The 14,952-nt window shown below is 36.1% G+C and overlaps 2 protein-coding genes and 1 long non-coding RNA gene across 4 annotated transcripts; all 3 read right to left on the bottom strand.

The window, feature by feature from the left end:
- Positions 1-1,557: 1,557 nt before the first annotated feature.
- On the bottom strand, positions 1,558-3,099 carry LOC145317913 (uncharacterized). The gene is made up of 2 exons (XR_013879158.1): positions 2,949-3,099; positions 1,558-1,899 (listed from the first exon to the last, which is right to left on the bottom strand). It is a non-coding gene; the product is annotated as an uncharacterized LOC145317913 (long non-coding RNA).
- A 211-nt stretch (positions 3,100-3,310) lies between these two features.
- On the bottom strand, positions 3,311-8,290 carry LOC145315571 (protein shank-like). Its single transcript, XM_080155553.1, has 9 exons — positions 8,181-8,290; positions 7,460-7,568; positions 6,876-6,906; positions 6,239-6,342; positions 5,280-5,327; positions 4,822-4,862; positions 4,513-4,560; positions 3,848-3,913; positions 3,311-3,412 (listed from the first exon to the last, which is right to left on the bottom strand). Exons 1-9 carry the CDS (start codon positions 8,250-8,252, stop codon positions 3,311-3,313), a joined length of 621 nt encoding a protein of 206 aa, XP_080011679.1. The 5' UTR covers positions 8,253-8,290.
- Positions 8,291-9,585: 1,295 nt separating this feature from the next.
- On the bottom strand, positions 9,586-12,776 carry LOC145317912 (uncharacterized). 2 transcript variants are annotated; one of them, XM_080159195.1, is made up of 5 exons: positions 12,617-12,776; positions 12,011-12,101; positions 11,085-11,182; positions 10,115-10,188; positions 9,586-9,743 (listed from the first exon to the last, which is right to left on the bottom strand). In XM_080159195.1, the coding sequence occupies exons 1-5, from the start codon at positions 12,677-12,679 to the stop codon at positions 9,641-9,643; spliced, it is 429 nt and encodes a 142-aa protein (XP_080015321.1). In that variant the 5' UTR covers positions 12,680-12,776; the 3' UTR covers positions 9,586-9,640. The 2 variants fall into 2 exon arrangements, with proteins under 2 accessions (XP_080015321.1, XP_080015322.1); XM_080159196.1 differs by lacking the exon at positions 9,586-9,743 and adding an exon at positions 9,798-9,903.
- Between the last annotated feature and the right edge of the window lie 2,176 nt (positions 12,777-14,952).

Below are 14,952 nucleotides of genomic sequence, written 5' to 3'. Positions count from 1 at the left end.
GTGGGTTGAATCCCGTGTGGGCTGAATTCCAATGGAACCCCGGTATTGTCATGTGCTTCACACTGTACTAGGAAATAAATTTTCACACTATGTAATTTTCTCTTAACTTTATACCTTTATATTATCCTATTGTTTGATTTAAAGAGTATGTCTCTATAGATTATCTCTATTTTACATTCAATGAATGATTAAAGTCGGGTTTCTTGAATAATATATTATGCAAGAGAATCACACCACACTTCAGGGATTCAAAAATATTAATTTTGCTGTTATTGTATGCAAATATGGAATTAGGCTTAATAAATACAATGTTTTGATGAGCTGAATTTGAATTCCCGAATGTGTACACAGTTTCCTCGGTGTTTACTCATCCTTTCTCAATATTTACTACTACCTAAAAAAAACTTCTAAAAGAAAAAAAATCTGTATTTGAAAAATTAAAATTTTGAATGTATAATGTATAAATCGTTTATACATTTAAGTTTTTTAGCTAGTAGTAAATATTGAGATAGTATGAGGAAACACCGAGGAAACTGTGTTCATAATCGGCAATTCAAATTCAACTGACCTAATAAATACAATGTTTTAATATGATTGTACTCAGGGATAAGACATGAGAGATAAATGGAAGTACATACCCAATGATAATACAGAAAATTACCCCTTCTGTAGATTACAATTAGTGTTTGAAACGTTTGGACATTCTACATAATGAACCAACCAATCAAAATTCATTAAAAGTCCCCTAAGTTGTTAAGCCAATGAATAAGAAACCATATCGGTCCAACAATTTGCGAGATCCTTTATTACACAGACAGATAGACAAACATCCTAGAACTTACAAGGGTCAGTTGATTGTCCAGTCCTTTCAGGGAGGGAGGGGACAATGGGCTGTTTATTACACTGGTCCCCAAAGTTGTATAATAACGTTTTCTTATTCGTTGGCTTAACAATTTTGGGGACTTTTGGTTGGTTGGTGTAGTAAGTTAAGTGTTTAAACGTTTCAACCACTAATTTTAATCTACAATTTTTTGTATCATCATTAGGGATGTACATCAATTTATCGGCCATTGTCTTATCCCTTTAGATCCCTGGCTTTTATGAATTTCCATTAATTCTGTAATAATTGTAAAGTGAATGAACCAAATATTTCTCACACAATTATATATCTTCCTTACTATCTAAATACATTATCTATCTATCATACAATCGGATATGTAACTTGATATCTTGTTACATTTGATATCCTCCTTGCTATCTAGAGTTATTTTCAATCTATCTATAACAAAATCGGATATGTAACTTTATATCTTGTTACATTTGATATCCTCCTTGCTATCTAGAGTTATTTTCTATCTATCTATCTAAAAATCGGATATGTAACTTGATATATTGTTACATTTGATATCCTCCTTTCTATCTAGAGTTATTTTCTATCTATCTATCACAAAATCGGATATGTAACTTTATATCTTGTTACATTTGATATCTTCCTTGATATCTAGGAATACTATCTATCTATTTCTTAATATCTATAGTTTTATGGAAGATTGCATAAAAAATTTAAAATATATATTTCGAATTCAAACATTATATGTAAATATAAGATAAAAAAAACAAAACTTACTAAAAAATTTTATTTTGAAATTTTAAATGCTAATTAAAAGCGAAGCTTATCTATTATCTATATTAATCGGTTTCGAAGCAATACGGGGAAACAATTTTTTAGATGACATTTTTTTTTTTAGGTGTTTACAACTTTAAATAGGTATTTCAGATTTTCTTTATATTATGAGATCTTTATTAAACATGCTCTACAGGTCATATTTTCCGTTAGTTGGATATTCATTTGGCCTTTTTCTTTTGTTTCTTGCAGGTGTTCTTATGTCTTCCCCAATCCTACAAATACGGTCAAGATTAGCTTTAATAGCAAAGCTTTTCTATAATAAGGCCCTTCCGTACGTCCGTCCGTGAATGTTAGCTTTAATCGTTTATTTAAGCATGTCAGAATTGTCCTATCGATTTTAAACTTTTCATATGTACAGTTAACTACATGCCCTCTTTTTCAAAGGACCTTTTTCGTCTGCTAGCAAATTGTTTTCTGCTACTTTATGAACTGTACCCGTTTCTGGCAGTTGGATGACCAGTACCAGGCTGACCATCAGGCAGAACTATACCTGATTCTGGCATTTAGTGGAGCAGTAACAGGCTGACCCGCAGGCAGAACTATACATGTTTCTGACAGTTGTAGGAGCAGTACCAGGCTGACCCGCAGGCAGAACTATACCTGTTTCTGGCAGTTGGATGATTAATACCAGGCTGACCCGCAGGCAGAACTATACCTGTTTCTGGCAGTTGTAGGAGCGGTACCAGGCTGACCCGCAGGCAGAACTATACCTGTTTTTGGCAGTTGGATGAATAATACCAGGCTTACCCGCAGGCAGAACTATACCTGTTTCTGGCAGTTGTAGGAGCGGTACCAGGCTGACCCGCAGGCAGAACTATACCTGTTTCTGGCAGTTGGATGAGCAGTACCAGGCTGACCCGCAGGCAGAACTATGCATGTTTCTGGCAGTTGGATGAATAATACCAGGCTGACCCGCAGGCAGAACTATACCTGTTTCTGGCAGTTGGATGAGCAGTACCAGGCTGACCCACAGGCAGAACTATACCTGTTTCTGAAAGTTGGATGAGCAGTACCAGGCTGACCCGCAGGCAGAACTATACCTGTTTCTGGCAGTTGGATGAGCAGTACCAGGCTGACCCGCAGGCAGAACTATACCTGTTTCTGGCAGTTGGATGAGCAGTACCAGGCTGACCCGCAGGCAGAACTATTCCTGTTTCTGGCAGTCGGTGGAGCAGTGCCAGACTGATCCGAAGGCAGAACTATACCTGTTTCTGGCAGTTATAGGAGCGGTACCAGGCTGACCCAGCAGGCAGAACTATACCTGTTTCTGGCAGTTAGAGGAACAGTACCATGCTGACCCGCAGGCAGAACATTTCTTGAGTGCCAGCTCTGTTTTCTGGCATACCTGACATCCTGCAGGCTTCTCATCTCTACAGTTTCAACATATTGAAATTATAGCGCTTGATAAGAGGGAGGAAGGAGACATTGGGCTGTTTATTACACTAGTCCCCCAAGGCTTATGTTAAAGTTTTCTTATTCGTTGGTCTAACAATCTTGGGGACTTTGAATTTTGATTCGTTGGTTCATTTAATTGAGTGTCCAAACATTTCAACCACTAATTGTAATCTACAGAAGGGGTAATTTTAGTATCATCATTAAGGATATACATCAATGTATCGGCCATTATCTTATCCTATTAGATCCCTGGAAAACCGCCGCTAATATATATTTGATTTCAATAACTGCTTTCCTTTGAGTAAGAGCAGCCATAATCGCTTTTTCGTCCTTTCAAAGTGTTTATTCTGCACAAGATTCATTTATTTTCACGACTGCAAAATACCCCCCTCCCCTTATTTTTTTTGCCTAAGGGGGGAGGGGGTAGAAAATAGAAAAATGTTTTTAGTACCTATTCTTTATTTTTATAACAGCTAACCCTTAACCTACTAACACATATCTAATTTATTAATTTTTTTAGTTCGTATTTTACTTATTTTATCATGTATGATTTTTTTCTGTAAGAATAAATCATTTCAACAACAAAAAAAAAAAAATTAACTTTTGGTTCCGTTCCACAAATTTTTCTGTTTTTTTTTCACAAAGAGGGTAGATAGTGTTTTCAGTACTCTTTATTTTTATTTATTTTTGTCCCCCTCCTACACATGCCTCCCCCCCCCCCCCCCACCTATATCAGGGGATCTTGTGCAGAATATACAACCCTGCCTTTTCTTCCCAGCTTCGCAGCTTGGCGAATTCTATCACACTCATCTTGGGGAAATAGTTGGCTGACTAATTAGTAGTAAGGTTGCAGAGTTGCACTGGGAACTTTCATTTTCTGTAGAGGCCTCTAAGGACACTTAAGGAGGGAGGAGTTGAAATTGGTACCCTCGATAAGAGTAACTTCAATACTTAAATAGCAAAGTACTTGACTAAAGGATCCCACCCATATTTCATAAAAGACGAACGACGATCGGACAAACATGCCTCAGTATAACTTAGCTTCGCCACTAAACTGAAAGTGCAACTGAACGTTGACTAAAGGATCTCTACCATATTTCATATAAGACGGACGACTTTTGGACAAACATACCTTAGTATTAAGAAGCTTCGCTACTTAACTGACAGTGCGCAGAGAGTGAGGGGACAATGGGATGTTTATTACACTAGTCCCCAAAGTTTTACAATAACGTTTTCTCATTTCTTAACAACTTTGGGGAATTTTGTGAATTGTGATTGGTTGGTTTATAAAGTTGAGTGTTCAAACGCTTCAACAACTAATATCAATTTACAGAAGGGATAATTTTGTGTATAATATTAATCATTGGGGATGTACATAATTTATCTGCCATTGTCTTAACCCTTCAGATCCCTGGCTGGTGCAACTGAACCTTGACTGAAGGATCGCTTCCATGTTTCATCAACAGTTTAACCATCCTAATTAAAATTATTATATTATACACAAGGTTTTAAATTCTTTCTAATGCAAAATGATATATCATGTAATGGTCGGTAAATTGATGTACGTAATACTTATCCAATAATGATAAACAAATTTTACCCTTTCTTTATTTAGATTAAAATTATTGGTTAAAAAGTTTTTAAGGCAGAGAATTAGAAAAGGGTTTGTGAAAAGGTTTGGGGACAGGAAGAATTTACCAACCCAGTGACCTCTCCCTCCTCATGTGTATAATATTCCTGGCGCACTGTCGCTCCACAGCGTAGGCAATAAGAGGTGAGCCTAGACATTGGATATATCATATACGTGGATATATTGACAAGGGAAAATTTGTCATTAATTTAGCTTGCTATTGGTCAGTTTGTTCATCCAATAGGAGGGTAGGGGATGGAGTAGAGAGGTTTATGGAAGGTATCGTTATTTTAGCCAGCTTACTAGAAATACTTTATTAGAGTAATGGATATAGTAAATACGTGGATTGGATATATTGACAGGGCAAATTTTATCGTCTATTTAGATTAGATAATATGGACCTCATTTATTGATCAGTTGGTTCATCTAGTAGGAGGTAAGGGGATGGAGTAAAGAGGTTGGATGGAAGGTATTGTTATTTTAGCCAGCTAACTAGCACAACTGTTTTAGAGTACATACAAATTAGGTGCAACATCCAAGTAATAATATATAATATCCAAGTATTGCCTAGACGGTCAACAGCATTCACATCCCCTCCATGGCGTACAAGCAACTCTGAAGTGTAACAATTATTTTTTTTTGTAGCGCAACTACTCTATAATTCACTTTGTCCGTCCGTCCATACATTGTATTTTCCGTCTGTTGTACATGCTTAAATAGATAAAACTACTTGTTTTAAAAAGATCTTGATTTATTTTGATTTTTTTGTAGGAATGGTTTATAATAAATTTAGGGGAGGGTCTCTACACCATCCCATGAGAAATTACTGAAAAAATACTCACCCCTAAATTTAACTTTAAATACTTTAATTGAAACTAGCGGTTTCGCCCCTAGCCTCTAGGGACTTTGCCCCATGAAGTAGTTTTAAAAAAAATAAAAACAAAAAAAATTCGGGTGCCCCTAACCATACTCCCCCCCCCAAAAATTTTTTTTTTGAGGGGGGGGGTTGGGGGTGTCCGATCGGTTCAGTGGTTACCAAGATCTTAAGCTTCAGACGGACAGACATCAAGCTACTTTGATTATAGACTAGCGGCTTCGCCCCTAGCCTCTAGGGGCTTTGCCCCAAGAGGTTTGATCAACCTAATTTTTCGTATTTTAGATTTAAAAAGAAAAAGTAAAAAATTTTTTTTGTGGGGGGGGGGGTATTTTTCATTTTGGGGGGGGGTTGGGGGTGTCCCACCCCCCAAGAAAATAGCTTAAAACCATCACAGGACCAGTAGGTATATTCCCTGAAGAGTAGAGCCCAATCGGTTCAGTGGTTACTGAGATCTTAAGCTTCAGACGGACAGACAGACGGACAGACAGACAGACAGACGGACAGACAGACAGACGGACAGACATCGTTCTACTTTGTATTATAGATAGAAGGGTTGACAACCCCCTTCCCTCTAGTGTCCCTAGAGGCCTCTAGGGTTGGCTTTTCATAAACTAATGGATACCTACAAAATTAAAAAAAAAACAATTGCCTATGAACTTTTCTTTTTCTTCATAGTCCAGATCAATGTTCATGGCATGGTAGATGGCAGTTTTGCCAGCCATATCCTTCGCGTTCGGATCAGCACCTAGTTCCGATGACTAGTAATAAAATGCCGCTTTTCCCGGTCGTACGCAGTCATGCGTCATGTTTGAAGGGTGAGGCAAATTTCATTTCTCAGTTTTCGCTTTGAGAATAGTTATTTCTCGCATCGTATTATAAACGGCTTTCCGCGGATATAGAATGTACAATAATGAGATTAAAACTAGTTTTTTTAGCCCCGAGGTGCCGAAGGCACCGGCTAAAAAAACTGGATTTAATCTTATGATTGTACATTTTTATATTCGTAGAAAGCGGGATATAATACGATGCTAGACATAGTTTTTTCGTATGGATGAGAACCGGTTCCTATCCACCGGATTCGAATAAATACGAGAAAAATTAATCTTTATATTTCTGCGAATTAAATACTCTAGCAAGCTAGCTATCATTGCTTTTATCTTATAGAGAAAAATTGTAAATCAAATAGCGCAAACTAAGATCTGAAATTGGCGTCATCCTTCCAACTTTACGCATGACTGCGTATGACTGCGAGAAAAGGCATTTAAATACTAGTCATCCCTAGTTCCAGTAACTTCTCCACGATCTCATAGTACTTCCCTAAAATGATAAGTTTTTTAAAGTGCCTGCAGTTTCCCTTAAAGTTTTAAATCGATCAGAGAACCCAGCCGCCTAGGGGCCCTTGGTGTGGAAAGGGGCCGTGGTTTAATCGACTCCCCCCCCCCCCCTCTTAGTAAAAAAATATAAAAAAATGAGGGAGTCTTATTAAATAAAACGATTTCTCTTGGGAGGGTGTTAACCTTTCCCCAAAATAGTTATAAACCTTCTCAGGACTTATCGGTTCAGCGGTTAGAGAGATCCTTCGTTACACACAGATAGTCGGACAGACTCACAGACATTAGAGTAAAACATTTGAGTGATAAAAGGTTAATCAACTGTATTTCCCTATCGCAATGACCATATGCCGACTCTCAATTGGGTCTTTGAAAATCAACCATTGGTAACGGGAATATTAACACAGCCATGTAACAGAAAATAATTTGCTAGCAGACGAAACAGGTCATTTAAAAAGAGGGGGGGGGGGATAGTTATCTGTACAAACATCTATACATAGATCTGTTTCACAGACAGACATCCTAGTACTTTTACGTACCTTGGATCTTCGGGAAGGCGACTTTTAGCATAATGGCCGCCATGCCCTCATAACTCTCATGGATGTCATGTATCTTAGTTCCAAGTATAGGTATGGATACAGGCCCGGCCTAGATAGACAATTCTTACAAGTGATTTTATCAGGGAGGGAGGGGACATTGGGCTATAAATTACACTGGTAACCAATCATAATTCTCATGGATGTCATAGATCTTAGTTCTAAGTATAGGTATGGATACAGGCCCGGCCTAGATAGACAATTCTTACAAGTGATTTTATCAGGGAGGGAGGGGACATTGGGCTATAAATTACACTGGTAACCAATCATAATTCTCATGGATGTCATAGATCTTAGTTCCAAGTATAGGTATGGATACAGGCCCGGCCAAGATAGAAAATTCTTACAAGTGATTTTCTCAGGAAGGGAGAGGACATTGGGCTGTAAATTACACTGGTAGCCAGAGTTTTATAACCACATTATCTTTATTTGGTTTGTTTAAGACTAGCAATATACAATCTTTTTTACCAAAAACAGGAAGAACAGTTAGACTTAATAAGCGCTTTTGACTGGAAGCTTGCTCACAATTTTAAGGAATATTTCGAAAGCTACTATTCCCTTTATTGTTCATTGTCTTATCCCTTAAGATCCATGAAATAATAATTAATCTACCATTCGGTATGATATATTTTCGTATCAGTGGACAATACTCAATAAATAATACCTGAAATAGTCCTTCTCTTTGATTAAGATGATTCCTGAGCTCCTCTGCAGACAACCCGCTCATAATAGCCATGAAATCCTCATAATTACCTTCAGCAAAATATTAAGTTTCTGAAAAAGCAAGTAAGAAAGGGGACAATGGGCTGTTTATTACACTAGTCCTCAAAGTTTTTAATTATGTTTAATTATTAGTTGGCTTAACAACTTTGGGGACTTTAAATGAATTTTGATTGGTTGATTTATTAAGTTGAGTGTCCAAAAATTTTAACCAATAATTGTAATCTACCGAAGTGGTAATTTTGTGCATCATAATAAAGGATGTTTATTTATCGCAATACAATTTTATACATGTTAAACGTTATTCTTGTAACTTATGCATGCAATTATTCTTCTGAAAATGTGATTTTTCTCGCAAATTATACGTCTTTGACATAAAAAAAACCATCTGGTAAAAGTTAATTTTTATTTCAGTTCTTTATATATTATGAATTAGACTGAGAGGATATGTTATTAGGGATAAAATCATATATAAATCATATATTTATCATATATTATATGATAAATTTTCCAAAGTTTTAAGATTTCTCCAGCTCCTGAACCTGGAGGCCTATAAAAAATCTTAAAACTTGGGAAAATTTATCAAATATAAATGATTTTATCCCTAATCCTAATAATAACCTATCCTCTCAGTCTAAAGATAAAGCCTATGTACACTGTTACGCAAAAGTGCCAAAACTTCTCCCTCCCCCACAGTCCACTCGAAGCGACAGTAAGAGAAAAAAAATTTCCCAGACATAAGGCCAACTGTTTCTAAAATGTCCCAATGAACATATAAATTTAGTGGAAAAACGAAAATCTTAAAATGAGGCCTTTTTGAGAAAATTAGATTTGAAAATTTCAAGTTTAATTTTCATCCACTAGGAGTTACCGCCAAATCATGGCAAGAGGAGCAAAGATTATTTATTTAAAATTTTGAATAAGTTTGCTTTTATAAAGTTCTTCATAAAACCACTCCTGAAGGGAATTAATTAATGGCCATTTTTATCAGTTGCTTTGCTAAGGTCACGGAAATTCAGCCTGAAATAAATCATATATAGAGAGGTTTTATGAAAGACTTCATAAAAGCAAAGTTGTTCAAAATTTTAAACAAATAATCTTTGCTTTTCTTGTCATGATTATGCGGTAACTCCTAGGGGGTGAAAATTGAACTTGAAATTTTCAAATTTAATTTTCTCAGAAAGGCCTCGTTTTAAGATTTCAAGTCTTTTATACTAAATTTATATGTTTGTTCACTGGGACATTTTAGAAACAGTTGGCCTTATGTCTGGGAAATTTTTTTTCTCTTACTGTCGCTTCGAGTGGACTGTGCCCCCTTAATTAGCTCATCACAAGTTTGATATTATAAACGAAAATGTTAATATAAAAATAGGATAAATTAGTCTGTTTCCAGCTATTTAAAACTCAATATTTCCCTAGATACATAGCCATAAAATAATCTGTATAGTAGGGCTTTGTAAACATCATAGGGTAGTATGTATCCCATCCTGGTAGGTCTACACCTGTCCTAAAATATAATTAGTATATTAGGGCTTTGTAAACATCATAGGGTAGTATGTATCCCATCCTGGTAGGTCTACACCTGTCCTATAATATAATTAGTATAGTAGGGCTTTGTAAACATCATAGGGTAGTATGTATCCCATCCTGGTAGGTCTACACCTGTCCTATAATATAATTAGTATAGTAGGGCTTTGTAAACATCATAGGGTAGTATGTATCCCGTCCTGGTAGGTCTACACCTGTCCTATAATATAATTAGCATATTAGGGCTTTGTAGACATCATAGGGTAGTATGTATCCCATCCTGGAAGCCTGCCTATTTCATTATTTGATCTAGATTGGGGGGTACAAACTAACAAATTAAGTGGATCTTACCTACAAATCTTATGGATGGTGTGTGACCCCGCTTCCTTCATTATGGGCGTCTGATCTGGGTCTGTGTAACCAATCTAAATTAAGATATAAAGTGGGGGGCACCGTAGCTCTGTGGTTACACACTGAGTTACGGTTGTGAGAATTCGAGTTCAAACCCATGCATGTTGCAATCACAACATGTTGTCTCGAATTCTCCAATGTGTATTCACGCAACCTCCCCCAGTTGCGTTGGAAGGGAGATTGTTAGGTAGTTTGGATGCCTAATAATCAAGTGTATAATTCCATCACTTCCCTTAATCCCAGGCTCCTCTGAGGAGAGTGTCATTCATTACGGTGACTTAATCTGGGACACCTGCCATACTCAAAACCGGCGATGGTTAGGTAATAACGGGGAGCAGCTCTCATGAGACAGTGTGTCAAGTCATAATGTACTTGAATGTGGAGCTTAAGCTGGCCCTAGTGGCTATAAAAAAAAAACTCATCAATCAAGGATATTAAAGTGTGTACTTTAGTAGCAAAGCTACTCTATAATTTAGTTTTTTTGTCCGTCCATCTGTAACGTTATGAGGGAAATGAGATGCTATTCAAGATACATAGACGGCTGAGGCCCATGACCATCCTGTTGTATGTAATTATCATGTCCGTCAGTCATAAATAAAAATGAGAGAAAAGTTTTGTAATTTTTTCTCCAATAAACCTTTTATTTTTTAACCAATGCTTTTTAAATCTCCTTGTCAGTCATATTTTTGTGCTTCTCTATTCATGTCAAAATGTTAAAAAAATCATCATATGGACTTTTTAATTTGACCTTACTTTTATAAGAATCATCATGTATAGTTTGAAATCGATAGGACAATTCTGTCATGCCTAAATAAACAAAAAGAGCTAACCGTTACGGACTGACCCTGATTATAGAAAAGCTTCCCTTTTAAAAGAAATCTAAGAGGCGGATCCTTAAACAAAAACAGACCTTGGGTGGATTCTTAAAAGCGAGCTCCTTCAGTTTGTTGACCTCCTTCTCTGCGTCTTCTTGAATATCAAGAGAGTTTAGATACTCCATGGCGATTCCTGCGACAAAATAATTAGAATTAGGCGGGGGACATTGGGCTGATTATTATACTAGTCTCCATATGATAACGTTTTCTTATTCCTTGGCATAACAACTTTGATGACTACATTAAATTCTAATTGGTAGGTTCATTAGTTGCGTGTCCAAACGTTTCAACCGCTAAGGAGGCTGTGCATAAGAATTAGCCAAAGTTATTTTTAAGAATATCGGTGACCACTGCCGCAAAAATTTTATTTTTACATAACTCACCGAATTAGGCGATTTGGAATCATTTGAGATCATAAGTCCATGCATAAATCACATAAATACCTTTTTACTTTAGTATTGCATAGGGAAGTTAATATTAAAATATTCCTATACCACAACTAAAACTTTTACCTTGCAGTTTTAAAGAAAATATTACATCTTAAAAAGATGCATGCATTCTTGGTAAAACAAATAATATATTTCTATTATTTGCTTTTTAAATGCATGTAATATGCTTTATAAATGGATATGATATCATAGAAAAGGAAAGATACAAGGTTCACTAATTTCGTGCCAAAACCTCTTATCAACCACCAATTGGCCAGGAAAAAAAAACTGGATACAAAAGTTCCTAGGACAAACGAAGGAGCCCTAAACGTTGGAGTGGACACTTAACCTAACCTAACTTCCATCTTAAAGGTTGTTAAATACTAACCGCAGGGGGGAGGGCTTATTTTTACATTCATATCTTAACCTAACCTGTATAGAAATACTTAATTAATTTAATATTTTAACACTACTGCGCTTGTCCACTCCGACATTTTGGACTCCTGCATTTGTCCTGGAACCTTAAGGATTACCTTCAACGCCCAGCTGCTTGAGCTCCTTCATGAGAAAGGATGGGAAGGGGAGCTCTTTCCCGTTGTGCTTGACACACAGATCATTCATCACCTGGCAGCACAGGGTGCCAACATTAACATGGTTAATCAATATCATGTACAATAATTGTGAAGTTTTTTTTGTTAGATCAATTAATTTTTTAAGCAGGTTCCAATGTAACAAATTAAATGGTGCTAAAAACGATGAAAAGAAATTAGAAAACAGCCACGATATTTTAAAGGTATTTATTGTAGTGTAGAGGGGCCAAGGGATTATGGGACTCTCTCCCAAAATTTTCAAAACTTACTCCTTTAGGGAGGGGGGGGGGGGGGAATTGTGAGAGGATAGATATAACCACCCCCCCCCCCCCCCAACCCCACAAAAATATCTCAAACCCAACAAAAAAAAAGATAGGGGTGAGGGGGTCAATTATCTCCCAATGTAGGTATAACCCCCAGGGTAAAAAATTTCAAACTACATAATAGACCCCCTAAAACCGCCAAAACAGATAGAACATGCCCTTGTGAGTAAATGCTAATGAAGGAAGTTTGGCACTACTTTGTCCTTGTTAATATTGTCCTGCTGACCTTATGTAGTTGAGGTAAACTTTTACACTCATATTTATCCATAAACACCTGCAGCTTACCCATTATTTCTGAAAAAAAGAATAAGGGAGGCAGATTAGGTAGTTTTTCTTTAGATTTCTTAACTAACTTAAAATTCACTAGGAACTACGCACATAGAGACCTCTAGAGGCAACTTTGAATTTTTTTTGGAAGGGGAAATTTTTTTCCAGCGATGATATCCCTTGAGAGGGTGGTGTACCCTCCGCTGAACTAGGAGGGGGGGGGGGAGTTTGTACACTTATAGGAAATGAAAATTGAGTATCAAATTTTGCCCTGGCATTTTGGGCTTGTTTTTATAGTTATCAACCTATTTCTTTTTGTAAACTCTCATATATCAATGATTGGATCTACCTGTAAAACATGGAAAATTGAATTTTGAGACTTTACTTCTAGGGGCTAGTAGGGCAAAAGACCCCTTCAAACACTAAAATTTTAAGTACTGAACTTATTTTTAAAGATATCGAAGTGATTTTTTTATTGGAAACTATTTTCACATAACTGAAATAAGTAGTAACTACAGATTTTATTTACGCACTATCCTTCTAGGGGCTTTTGGGGTAAAACAACCCCCCAAATACAAAATTTATAAGTTTTGAGCTTACAAGCCTTTAGAAGTAAAGTGCAAAAATGTAATATGAGGTGGCTAATCAACTTAATTATGAAACAAAAGGTTCCATTTAAAAAATTAGCACGATATCTTAAAAAATAAGTTCATAACTTAAAATTTTAGTGTTTGGGGGGTCTTTTGCACCACTAGTCCCTAGAAGGAAAGTCCCAAAATTCAATTTTCAAAGTTTTACAGGTAGATCCATTCATATATGAGAGTTTACAAAAAGAATTAGGTTAATAACTATAAAAAACAAGCCAAAAATGCCAGGGCAAAATTTGATACTGTAATTTTATTTCCTATAAGTGTACAAGCTTCCCCCCCCCCCCCCTTTATAAACATTCCAAGGACCTGTGAGATACATTTTAATATAGAACCATATCGGTTCAATGAAGCGGTTAGCGAGATCCTACTGTACACACAGACAGAAAACCGGTTACTTTTTAAAAAGAAGTTTTTAATGTTAATTCCCCCTCATGTGGGCAAAAGAAGGGAGGAAGTTGACATTGGACTGTAAAGGAGGGGTGGCAGAAGTGACACGTTTTCAAATTAAAACTAAAGTCGAAGGAACTCAACTAAATAAAGAGTTATAGCTCTAAGATTTGAAATGGTAGTTTCTTTAGAGAGGTACAATATGAAACTGTGAAGAATCGGCGGCGTAACCACCTCACCCACCAAATTTTTTTTTGCTTTTCTCGCCAAATTATACAATTTTCAATCATCTCGCTTGACTCTTTTGATATTTCAAACATGTCAATATTTAAAAAATTTTAAAAAGTGTTAAGTGTAAATATAAGGAACGTCATCATACTTCTAGTTAAACCACACTTCTCCTGCATTAGCAGCCTTCCACTTTCCTACAGTTCCTTATATTTGCACTTTTTAAAATATATTTTAAATTCTTGATATGTTTGAAATATTAAGTGTCAATTTTTATGAAAAAAAAGTTTATCTCAGATAATTTAAAATTATCTAATTTGGAGAGAAAAGGCAAAATAATTAGGCAGAAAACAGTGATTTTTTGGCGGGTGCAGCGGTTCCATTTTGTACCCCTTTAACGCAACTGCCATGGAAAATCTCAGAGTAGTAACTCTTTATTTTGTTGAGTTCCTTTGTATTTTAGTTTTGGTTTCAAAAAGTGTCACTTCCGCCTTCCCCCTTATATACATACCAAAATTTTTGTAACTAATATATCTCATTCGTTGTGCTTGAAACTTTGGGGACTTTATTTATTTAAGTGTTTAAACTTTTAGATTCTTAACTTTAAAGCATGTTTTATCACAGTAGGAGTAATCTTTTAATCAGGATTTAAGATGTACACCAATTTATCGTTCATTGTCTTATCCCTTTAGATCCATTAGCGCATTAAAGTATAACCACTGTGGGCTAGAATTGAATCAAGACAAAAGTAAGTGCCGAGCCGTGGGACCTATGTATGGTGAAAATAGACATAAAACTATGATAATTCCATGTAAAACCAAAATATTTCAGCGGGGGCTTTTTGAGAAAATTAGATTTGAAAATTTCAAGTTCAATTTCCACCCGCTAGGAGTTGCCGCATAATCATGACAAGAAAAGCAAATATTATTTATTTTAAATTTTGAACAACTTTGCTTTTATAAAGTTCTTCATAAAACCACTCCTGAAGGGAGTTAATAAATGGCCATTTTTATCACTTGCTTTGCAGAGG

The sequence above is a fragment of the Acartia tonsa genome, chromosome 4 (genome assembly GCF_053477335.1).
Source record: "Acartia tonsa isolate MP-2025a chromosome 4, ASM5347733v1, whole genome shotgun sequence".
NCBI classification, from domain to species: domain Eukaryota; kingdom Metazoa; phylum Arthropoda; class Copepoda; order Calanoida; family Acartiidae; genus Acartia; species Acartia tonsa.
The sequence above is the reverse complement of the archived record's forward strand: the minus strand, read 5'-3'. Positions and strand labels throughout refer to the sequence as shown.

Excerpts from the sequence above, each read along its gene's own strand:
- LOC145315571 (XM_080155553.1), bottom strand. The coding sequence starts at position 8,252 with ATGGCTATTATGAGCGGGTTGTCTGCAGAGGAGCTCAGGAATCATCTT. Across the intron at positions 4,561-4,821 it reads CTGTGGAGCGACAGTGCGCC|AGGATGGTTAAACTGTTGAT; the intron begins AGGAATATTATA and ends ATAATTTTAATT. Across the intron at positions 3,914-4,512 it reads GAAGCGATCCTTCAGTCAAG|TCAGCCAACTATTTCCCCAA; the intron begins GTTCAGTTGCAC and ends ACTACTAATTAG.
- LOC145317912 (XM_080159195.1), bottom strand. The coding sequence starts at position 12,679 with ATGGGTAAGCTGCAGGTGTTTATGGATAAATATGAGTGTAAAAGTTTA. Across the intron at positions 12,102-12,616 it reads GTTTACCTCAACTACATAAG|GTGATGAATGATCTGTGTGT; the intron begins GTCAGCAGGACA and ends CTGTGCTGCCAG. Across the intron at positions 10,189-11,084 it reads CTTTTAAGAATCCACCCAAG|ATTGGTTACACAGACCCAGA; the intron begins GTCTGTTTTTGT and ends ATCTTAATTTAG.